The 11,687-nt window shown below is 42.4% G+C and overlaps 1 protein-coding gene across 2 annotated transcripts; it reads left to right on the forward strand.

Annotated features, from left to right (window-relative positions):
• The first annotated feature begins 5,064 nt into the window (after nucleotides 1-5,064).
• On the forward strand, nucleotides 5,065-10,789 carry LOC143745219 (GRIN2-like protein). 2 transcript variants are annotated; one of them, XM_077237187.1, is made up of 3 exons: nucleotides 5,065-5,264; nucleotides 7,158-7,688; nucleotides 8,815-10,789. In XM_077237187.1, exon 3 carries the CDS (start codon nucleotides 8,823-8,825, stop codon nucleotides 10,101-10,103), a length of 1,281 nt encoding a protein of 426 aa, XP_077093302.1. In that variant the 5' UTR covers nucleotides 5,065-5,264; nucleotides 7,158-7,688; nucleotides 8,815-8,822; the 3' UTR covers nucleotides 10,104-10,789. The 2 variants fall into 2 exon arrangements, with proteins under 2 accessions (XP_077093302.1, XP_077093303.1); XM_077237188.1 differs by having other exon boundaries at nucleotides 5,103-5,264; nucleotides 7,391-7,688.
• The last annotated feature ends 898 nt before the right edge of the window (nucleotides 10,790-11,687 follow it).

Genomic DNA, 11,687 nt, shown 5'->3' on the forward strand with positions numbered 1-11,687 from the left:
CCCTTTCGAGAGGATTCTCATATTGCGTAAGTTAGCTTACGCTATGGGAACCCCTTTCAAAACGCTGTGGGTGCTTATCAACTTTGCCCCATTCTAAGCCTAGGGCCAAGCGCCTGAGGCTCATAGAAGAGTAAAGTTATAAGTCTTAATATAGGCCAGATCAGTAATGAGCCTCATGTAGGGAAAATATAGGAATGGGCCTTATAAAAGGCCAGGCTCCTTCTTATATGGTTTATAGAACTGTAGTTCATGTCCACCCAGGACCAGACAGACGCCGGGCCTTATAGTTATGGAAAATGTGCTTAAACAATTTATTCATATGGAAAGAACCCTCACTTGTAAAGCAGGAACTTCCATGTTATAAAACCTCATAAATGTGACGGTGAGGCCCAGGCGGCCGCCGCACAAAGATCTTCAATTGGTATTCCACTCGACCATGACGAGGCCATGCCTCTCGTGGAATGAGCTTTGATGCCTATGGGACAACGGAGACCTTTAGACTCATAAGCCAGCGAGATAGCATCAACTATCCAACGTGACAGTCTCTGCTTCGTGAACGCAAAACCTTTGGTGCAGCCGCCGAAGCATACGAAGAGCTGTTCTGACTGCCGGAAGGGGGCAGAACGCTCCAAATAGACTCTTGAGAGCCCTCACAGAGCAGAGTAGATTCGCGTAGCAAGAGAGCGGTTTTGAATGAAAGAGGCTTCAGTTCAGCAGACTGAAGCTGCTCAAAAGGGGCCCTAGGACCGTGGAGAGGTCCCAAATAGGTACAGAAGGGGTCGAGGTGGGTTTAGCCTTCTGGCCCCCTTCAGGAAGCGCACGACTAGGTCGTTTCTTCCCAGTGATTGCCCGGCCACGTGAGCGCGAAGTGTTGCTATGGCCACTACATATATTTTGAGCGTGGAGGGGGTGCGACCCGTGTCCTCAAGCTTTTGTAGAAAGGAAAGTACACTTGTCACTCCACACGAGTAGGTGCCCAGGTTCTGTACTGTGCACCATAGGGATGGCGAAAACTAAAAAAATTTCTTGACTGACCACCGAGCCTCATTAGCCGGTTGAAACTGGTTAACCGATTAGTTTAAAATATGCTACGCTATTTGAAATAACAGCCATTTCGAGCCGTGCCTGTAATTTCGCAACTCTGTTGCATCTCTCTGCCGCTCTGCCTCCCGCTCACACACACACTGCGCCGGCGCCACACTTCCACTCAACGTCACTTTTTTTAAATTCCCTACAGCGCGAAACATGAGTCCCGCAAACACGGCGCCGAGGAGCTTGTATGTAATCGGAGGACAAATGGCTCCTTAGTTTCTAAATGGTTTGGGTACAAGGTGATCGCGTTGAAAATAAAGGGGTTAGTCTAGCGTTAGAAGCTCATTTGAAACATTGCCGTGGCTCATTTAAGAAAATGACAGCTCCGAAGAGACGCCGCTTTAGTTTGAGGTAGTGCTAGCAATAATAAAGAAAGATGATGATCATCATCACCTTATCTGTTACCACTGAAATGTAGATGTAATGTATTTCCAAATCTAAGCCCATCTTATGTTGAATGTTGCCTAATAGACTGCAACACGATAAAACCAATGGATAAAACAGGCACCTTCAGAATGCGTAAAAGACGCACCGGCCAAGGCAGGTCTAACTCACTGTGTGCCTTCTAATAACGGACAGAACAAGTCACGTTTTCAGGTGATACATCATAGATTATGTACTGTATTTAAGCACTGTATCACACAAGTTGCAACTTACATCTGTGTCATTCTTTTTGGTGAAATGGTCCCACACACTACTTTTCTTTGCACGCTTCATCCTGTCGTCTGACTTGGCTCTAACCTCGAGTGTTTTAGCTTGAAGCCTTTACTTTTCGCAAACCTTGCGAGCGCTCGAACCCAAACGCTGTGACCTCGCGCCAAATGTTTTTATTGGTTTATTAAGTACAAACAGGCGAGTTATGAAAAATTGAGTGTGAGGGATTTGTTCACTTCACACAAAAATATCTTGGAATGAGATGGCTAACTGTAGTAGCGTTTAGTCCACTGTCTATAATAGCCTAATTTAGAGATTGATACATTGATACGATCAACCATCGGTCAAACGGTCATCGATTAACATCCCTAGTGCACCAGCCGGAGAATACTGACCATTTTAGAGCATAAAGACGCCTGGTTGAAGGCGCTCTTCCTTCAGTAATGGTATTTAGCACCCTATCCGGAAGGTTCCTGGATACCCGTTGAGGGGCCATACATGGAGGGCCCACAAGTCAGGACGGGGATGCTAGATCGTCCCGTTCGCCTGCGTGAGGAGGTCTCTTCTCAGCGGTTTCGGCCATGGGGCTGTTTCCAGCAGCTGAGTCAACTCAGAGGACCATAGCTGGTTTCTCCAGGGCGGGGCTATCAAGAGCATTGCACACTTGCTCTCCCCGATCCGTTCGATGACCTGAGGTAGCATCGTGACCGGCGGGAATGCATGCAGCAGGCGGCGTGGCCAGCTCTGGGCCAGCGTGTCCCTGTATTTGGAAAAAATGCTTAGCAACGATTGTTGTCTTCTGAGGCGAAGAGGTCGACCTCTGCCTCACAGAGAGTGGGGATATCCCTGGTAGGATATTGTCTGTGGATAGCATATCCGCACCCTGGTACAGAATGCACGTGCGCCACTCTCAGCGAGCGCAGGTTGAGCTGAGCCCATAGCAAGAGGTGTTAGGCCATGGTGTGCAGGTTGCTCGACCTGAGCCTGTCTTGGCGATTTATATAGGAAACCACTGCCATGTTGTCCGACTGGACCAAGACGTGGTAACCTTTTATGTATGGGAGGAAAGCTTTTAGTGATAGAGCGAACACTCTCATGTCTTGACAGTTTATGTGTAGGCGCCTCTCCGGGCTGGGCCTCGCCGGAGATGGGCCTGTCCTCGTATAGGGCTTCACTGACTAACGTTACTTTGCTAAGAGAACCTGTCAATCATGACGTCACAGTTTTTATAGCTTCAAATAACCAACTAAAAACAAACCTATTTTAAAAACAAACACTTGAAATTACATCAGCATGATAAAAACTACAGTGAATGACAGAAACTATCATTGGAAAAAAGAAATGTGAAGTGTAATTTAATTGTTTTGTTGGTCTCATGTCCCGTTGAATAACATGGGGAGGCGGGGTTTATGACCTATACTAGGACCAGTCACCGGGGGGCGATCGAGAAACTTTGGCTTCACTTTTCAGGGCTTGTGCGGCACGCTTGGCTCTGGCACAGCCGTGGTTCACTTTTATTGCGTAAGTGACTTAGTGACTAAAACTTAGGCATTCTAGATGGCCTGGCCGTCCAGCTGTTTTGTGTTTGTGATACTGTGTGAAAAGTGCTTATGTGCAGGGGTGCGTACTTCATAGTGGGCACACAACCTACATTCATTACACTTCCAGCGCTAGCCAGAGGGAAAACTGACACTGTGGGAACAGTGCTTATGTGCAGGGTTGCATACTTCATAGTGGGCACACAACCTACATTTATTACACTTCCAGCACGAGCCGGAGGGAAAGCTGATACTGAGGGGACAGTGCTTATGTGCAGGGGGAGATATAAGGCTTTAGACGAGCTGAATGTGATGCTTTCCATGACTTTCTTAGCTCGTCGTGTACTTCTGGGAAGAAGGGAGCAGGTCTCTGCTGAGGGGCCTCCCGGCGCCCCTGCAGGAACCATTCGTCTAGCTTGCTGCGCGTGGGCTCTTCAACGGCCTTAGTCAACACACGGAGAAGCTCTGCGTCAAGGCTGGTTCTCACGTCGTTCGCGCTGGTTTGTGTTGAGGGTACGTGGTCGGCCACGGAGCCCACCCACTCCTCGCATTTAGATGCAGCGAGAGAAACGCTGTCGTCCTCTCGTCTTCCTCGTTTGATCCCCCAAAAGAGACAAGACAGGTCGCTCGCTGAGAGGGGCGCTGCTCCGCCTGTGTGAACACGACCAGCGAGGGGGAGAGAGCGAAGCACGCAGGGACTGGGCCGGCGTGTACTCGCTCGTATTCATCCGCTCTGGAATCCTCTGACATCCCCTCGCTTTTTCTTGCGCGGCTCGAGCAAAGGAAAAGGGGGAGTGGGAGGCGCGGGGTCGTTGGTGGCCAGTCGAGTTCGCAGGGTGCGCCATCTCATCACACTCCGGGCATCCGACCTTAGAGAGTGCAGCTTCCACATGGTCACGGCCCAAACAGGAAGTGAAAAGGATGTGACGCTCTGGCGCGAAGCGACCTGATTGGTTCGCGCACCCTAGCCGACTCGCCATAGGTTCGTGCAGTTGCCACAGCCAATGAGTGCGCTAGACGCTCAGCTATATGTTTGCTGTGCAGCTGCACTGCGTTATAAAAAAATTGGCTTCAATATTCTCAAGAAAAGGAGTTTTCCCATAGCGTAAGCTAAGTTACGCAATATGAGAGACCCCTCGAAAGGGAACTGGGAAATCTAAGGGCTTATATATACAATGATCTAATTAACCTAACATAGAACAGGTGTGTAACTTGATTAGCAACCTAGGCAACTAACAATGAATGAGAACACAGGCAAATCTGGAACAGGGAAACCAAAGTAAAACATAAAAAAACTAACAGACCTAAACATAACCCTGACAGTAACATATACTGCAAAGTGAATTCTAAAGAGTAGAGAACTGTCATGTTTTGTTTTGTAAAGACATTTGACAAAAGAAAACATTGTATAATGCTATATGTGCTGTTATAGTTTTTTAGATTGTTGTTTTATGAGTGATAAGCTTTGCTAGTGTTATGGAAGAATGGCTTGATTTTAGACATGTATGAAGTGTTTTGGTAGATTTAATGCATTTTGAATGTGAAATTAACTGCCGTGCCAAGTTGAGAGTTGGTAAGGAGAACTGTGTGAAGAGTTTTGAAAAAGGGACTTTTTTTTATTAAGTATTAAGAAATACTTAGCGATTGTAAAAAAACTGTAATGTTTCTGAAACTGAATATGTAGGGAGCAGCAGTACTGAATAAATTGAGCTAAAGGTCCGTAATGACACTTTTAACATCTGAAGGTGAGAATGTAAACATGCTGGTGTGGGCGTGGCTGGACTTCAGGTAGTCGTGTGAACAATGGACAGGAAAAGTGCTCCAGGTGAAGAGACATGCACAATAGTGCTCTTTGGAACAGCCATGACTCATGCTTGAAGGACTATCTTTCATAAGAGAAAGTTCAGAGTCCCATTAAACGAAAACTGAGAAAGGCAAAAGGATCCAGGACCACCAAAGGACTGAACTCACCTATGCAAGGTCAGTAGAAAATGATCAAGGTCGACGTAAATTATTATTCACCAAAAGACACAAAATTAAATGACTATGTGTATCATATTTAACTGTTTTACCACTGGGCCTGATTTAGTTTTGGTGATTGGTCCAATCTGAATATAATAGTTTCAATATAAATGTGATTTACTATTGAAGTATTTCTGATTATGTTGATACTTTCTGCTAGAACTATAAATTACTTAAGACTGTATTAATTTACACTATTATACATTTTTGTGGAAACTGTGATACAATTTTTTTTTCAGAATTAGTTTAGAATAGAAGGTTCAAATACAGCAATTATTTAAAATACAAATATTGAGTAACACTGTAAAATATCCTTTCTGTCACTTTTGATCAGGTTAATGCACCTTTGCTGAATAAAAAAAATCTTTAAAAATGTTTTTTTTCAAGGGTTTTCACATTAAAGTCACTTTTCCCTCATTCACTTCCAGCAGATAGGCCTATATGATGCCAAAAGAAAAGGATTTAAGTGCACACTCTCTGTTATATTGCATATCTGTGTGAAATGTGCACTTAAGTACAAAGATCACACATGGAAAATAAAAATGATGGGATAGGTCATTTTACTGTGCAAATTATGAATGAAGTGGGTTTTATTGTGTTTTCTCCTGCTAGATGTTTGTTACCACACACTGTAGAATTTGTTGCACCATATATATATATATATATATATATATATATAGTTTTTTAAAGTAATTTTGCAACTCTTTCTCTTTCTGTCTTGTTTTTACCATTGACAAGTATTGTTTTCCCTTAAATCACACTGAATGGGTGTCAGCAGTTATTTTGTTTATTATACAAAGCTGCTTAACCTTGTTCCTATCTGCTGCCCTCCATTGCCTGCATGGCCCAGCAGTGCTTTCTTATCAACAATTCAGCTCAGAATGCCCTCTCTGAGCATGTAGCAGTTTCCCCCCCCTGCATTTTATAGAGCAGAATTTGAAACTCTCTGTAAATAAGGTCAGATCACCTATTTTGCCACAATATTGTGATGTTGTTCTATAATGTGAGCTGACAGAAAACCCCCTAAATTGTGTCAGCAGCACAAGCAATTCGTTTTGAGTTTCGTCCAATTTCGTTTTGAAAAGAGGCCAGATTGATAGTGGCCACATCCATCTTTAACACACTGACAAAAGAAAGCATCAGTCCTTATACAAGACTGATGATTGTTGTCTGCTGCTTTGTGGCTTGTTTTCTCTCTCTTCGTCTGTGTCTGTATTTAATCTGTGCGCTTCTGATCACACTCCTCTCCAGATGTTGAGTCTTGGGGCTTCTCTCCCTCTGCAACAATGAACAAACGAACGATAGATAGATAGATAGACAGAGAGAAAGACAGATATATATATATATATATATATATATATATATTTTAAAGGTATAAATATCTCTCCAAACATTTCCTTTGTTGCCAAGAGCACACAAGTAATAAACTGGTGAATAAACTGTTAAATGACCCGTTTGCCCACAAATGACTCTCAGAGGCACAGTTGTTCATTATACACACTTCATTTTGGTGATCCCATAATAGTTTGTGTACATAGAGAGAGACAATATGTAATATCATAGTATTACGAAGATTCATCTCAGCCCCATTGAGAAATTTTGTTTCCATAGCAACAGGGGGAGAATGATGTTAAGCCACAGAGACCTAGAGAGGGAGTGTCACTTCTTTATAAAAAAAGAGGTGAAAGACAAAAACATATTTCCACTGTGTTTGTGTCTTTACGCTTGTTCATAAGAGATGGTGAGGGCATTTGAAGACGAGGGGGAGTGAGTGAGGGAGAGATAATTTGACCGTCCATCCATTGATTTCCTTTACATTCATTCATGTGTTTACCTTTTATTTTCTGTCAGATGCATGAAGTGGCACCAACGCCAACGGCTTAACCACTGCTGTACCTCCTCATCTCATTCTCCCCCTATTAGTATCCAATCACCTTCAGTCCTCCACCACATCACACACACAGTCTTTCCCCACAATACCCACACAAACACGGGCACACACATTCCTCCTTCACCTCTCTCTCTCTCTCTCTCTCTCTCTCTCTCATGCACGCATACGCGCCCTCCTGCCTGGGGATTTGAAGATGTGACTGAGGCTGGTTTGTAATCAGATGAAAGACGAGTATAATCCCGAAGCTCCCTCCATCTTTTTCACTGCTGGAGTGGGATGCTGAAGGAGAGGACAAGGGCCAGGATGGGTGACGTGTGATTCTGATGCCGAGAGATCTGTGCCGACGGGTTCTGCCTTTATAAGGACCTGGACTGACGTTTCACTCTTGGGAGTCTGGGATGACCGCAGAGACCATTGAAGAGAGAGTGGACAGGTAAAGACGGGGCAGAGAAGTCATTAAAAGAGAGCTTCATCTGTGACTGGGACACAAGGTATGCATTTCTTTTGAAAAAACTGTCTGCCATTGTTTTTTTGATATATGTGTGTGGATGGGTTTAGATACAGAGGATGGAGTTCTCACCTTGCCACCAAGGTATTTTGGGATTTAATGGAAGAAAAATGCACTCAGGCCTTAAATGAATTGATATTGCCAAGCTGTTTCATCACACTGTGCCCAAGTAGCACATTCTTTTCTTGTGTGACATTTAACTTATTTATGAAATTTATGAAAGACTCTTAAAGTAAAAACAAACCTTATCATTGGAATTAAATCTAATTAAATGTAAATACTAAGCATGTTTTATTGTTATTTAAAATGTCTAATGCAAATAATTTCTTGCTAGGCTATAGATGTTATTTTCCTCATCTGTTAATATATCACAAACAAGATATATCACTGAAAAACAAATTAAAGTGGGGAATGGTGGGGAAAAAACATGTTTTGGACTTTTTTAAGAAAGCTCTACCAAAATTACCAAACAGTCTTGTTTTGGCTGTTTTTTCACAATGTCTATACGCAATGTCTAACAACAACATATATGCTATTCTAATGCATGCATATAGGGACTGTAGAGTGAGAAAACAACCACGGTGGGATTGAGACACAGCTGGATTCACACAAGACAAATGCCAATGTCTGTCTTGATACTCTAAGAGTCTAAGTGCTTTTCAAATGGTTGGGATTGTTAAAATATTTAATGTATTTGAAAGTCGCTTATGCTCACAAGGCTTCATTTATTCAATAAAAAAACTGTTTAAAAAAACATTATGATTTATATGCTGTTTATTGTTGATGATCTCATCATTTTTCATATGCTTCTGCTTACATATGAAATCACTCGTTTCTGTTTCTTTTTTGCCTGTGTTTTGATCTGGAGATACTGTACTCGTTCAGGAGATGTGTAGTAGCGCCCCCTAGCTTTAGTGATAACACGGAAAGCCGTAAAAACTCGCCATTGGCATGAAAAGAGTTAAGGCACCTTTGTGAATCAGTGTTCATTTTTCTTAATTGCTTTACAAAAAAAAATTCTGATTAGAGTAGCTATTCAGTTAATCCAACCCATATTGTTTTCAAGGCTTTTCACATTAAAGACACCTTTTTTCTCCATTCATTTCCAGCATATCTAATGGCGGAGACTGGGCACACAGTGCCATTCCCACCAGGGGGCCTCATCCAATCAGACCCTGTCATCACTGTTGAGTGCAGTTCAGCAGAGGTGACGCCTGAAGATGTACTCCTGAAGAGCTCCGATGAACCATCATTCTCTTCAAAAGACCTCAAAGACAGCAGCTTGAATGACCAACATCAGAATAAACACTCATGTTTACTGACAGTACACAGGGAACATGCCTTATCCCCTCACAAGGACTTAAATGACCACAGTATGTTATCAGTACAGAGGAGCCACACAGACAGCTTGCAGATTTTCAAAAAGGCCACTGCTTCTCCTCTCTACTGTGAAACGGGTGACGCCTTTTGCCAAGGACCAGACCAGGATGTTTGTGCGCAGTCGTTTCCTTCTTTAGTGTGTAAACAGGCCATGCCGCTTCAGCAGAGCAATACGGTGACCACGTCCACCAGAGGAGGAGGTAGCGGGTCGGGCAGCCCCACTCAACCAGCCAAAAACAGCTTCATTCAGATCTCTGAAGTCATTCCAGAATCCACCTGCCCCAGATTCGAAGAGGCTGCTTGTTGTAACTCACACTTCCACCATGGAGCCGTCGAAGACACATTTGCTGCATATTGCCACCCGCAGCCCATTCCTGCCCCAGCGCAGCTGCTTCCGCACTTAGTGGGAATGGAGGAGAACTACAAGGGTCAAGCATCTGCAAGCAACCTGCTTGCTCTTCCTCGGCTCATCTCCTCCGTCAGCGAGACCGGATTGGATGGTAAGCGACTCCTCCGCTTCTGCAATCTGGACTGCTCTTGGCCTGGTCCGTTGCGTCCAGTTGGCACCCAACGGTGGGTGGATCAAAAGACCACAAGGGAAGTGGAGACCATGACTTCACAAAATGAACTGAGAGATGTAGGAGTGCAAGTGGGTCAGGACTCTGAGGAACATCCTCAGCACGTGTTCCCAGAAGTGTGTCTGGATGAGGAGAAGACGAATGTGAAAACGGTGTCAAAGAGTCAAAAGTCTCCGGTGAAGGAGGTGAAATGGGATGCAGAGGGCATGACCTGGGAGGTGTACGGGGCCTCGGCCGACCCTGAGGAACTCGGACTTGCGATTCAGAAACATCTGGAGATACAGATCAAAGAGACTAAGGGAATAGCGGTGAAGCTCTCGCGTCAGAACACGACAGCATCCCAGCACAGCTCAGGATTGACCCAGAGAAGAAAAAAGGGGTTATTGGGATATCTGCGCCGCCCGGGATGCTGTTCTCGCACCACTGGTGCAGTGGACTAAAGAACCAACCTGACTGAGACCCCAAATGTACATTTATAATACTCTTATTGGGTATAGATTTGACAGCCATGTAATGAACAGATTCGAAATAGGGTATTTTTAAGCAACGGTAGCAACAGCAACAGTAATACATTTCAGATCTTCCTTAAATTTTGAACTTCTCACTTAATTGCTGTAGTAATTTGCTCAGTATATTAAAAGCTTTATTTTGTAATAGTTAACTGCTCTTTGGTTTGTTTTCCATTAGTAAAACATACTAATTATGATTATGTTCCTGTCTTGCATTAGTCTATGTGGAATAGTGTCAATTCAATTAAAACCTTTATTGTTTAATTCTGTGGCAGCACTGTGATGGAGGTTTAGAATACAGCAACTGTGGCGCTCCCTGCTGGTCAAAGCATGACAGTAAGGTATGGTATCACAATTTATTTACCATACTGTATGTGTAACTGCTTTTAAAAATGAAATACTACTTACAATACGCTACCATTTAAAGGTTTGGGGTCTGTGAGATGTTTTTGAGTCTCTTTTGCTCACCAATGCCGCATTTATTTGATCAAAATACAGTAAAACCAGTATTGTTGTGAAATGTTGTTACGATTTAAAATAACTGTTTCTTATTATGTTATATTTTAAAATTAAATTTATTCCTCTGATGGCAAAGCTGAATTTTCAGCTGCCATTACTCCAGGCTTCACATGATCCTTATTTGGTTCTAAAAAGACATTTCTTATTATTAATATTTTTGTGGAAACCATGATATAACCATGATAACCATCATATATAGGCCTATATATATATATATATATACATTTTAAATCTCCCCCTGCACTTTACGGTCACTTTGAATCAATATAATGAATTTATTCATCCATCTTCCTAGCGTTATTCCCGTGCATTTGCAGGGTCCGCTTCACACATATTTGTTTTACGCAGGAGCTGCCACGTTCACACTCACTCCTATGAATAGTGTAGTAGTGATGAGCACTCTGTGTATATTAATAATGAATAATAGTAGCCTATATACAAAGCCATACAAAAGTTTGGGAGTGGTAATATTTTTTTAAATAAGTATCTTATGCTCACCAAGGCTGCATTTAAAAAAAATAAAAATACAACAACAATAGTAATATAGTAATATACAACAATAATAGTAATATATCAAGTAATATATTGTGAAATATTACAATTTAAAATAACTGTTATCTATTAGAATATATTTTAATATGTAATTTATTCATGTGATGCAAAGCTGAATTTTCAGCATCATTACTCCAGTCTTCAGTGTCACATGATCCTTCAGAAATAATTCTAATGCTGATTTGCTGCTCAAGAAACGTTTATTATTATTATCAATGTTGAAACATGCAGTTATGTACACTTTTTGTCAGGATTCTTTGATAGTTCTTTTGTTATTGTGTTTAAAGCAAGCATATCCATTGATGCACAGATATTAGGCCTAGGCATTTGATGGTATTGTGTGTTTAAATATCCCTACATTAATAAATACACCAAGAGTTATTGCTAGTTAATAAATTTGCTAAATTCAATAGACATGATTTCCACTTGTCTTCAAGCATTTAT

This window comes from Siphateles boraxobius, unplaced genomic scaffold (genome assembly GCF_051911475.1).
Source record: "Siphateles boraxobius isolate OS27281-9 unplaced genomic scaffold, OSU_SipBor_1 20, whole genome shotgun sequence".
NCBI classification, from domain to species: domain Eukaryota; kingdom Metazoa; phylum Chordata; class Actinopteri; order Cypriniformes; family Leuciscidae; genus Siphateles; species Siphateles boraxobius.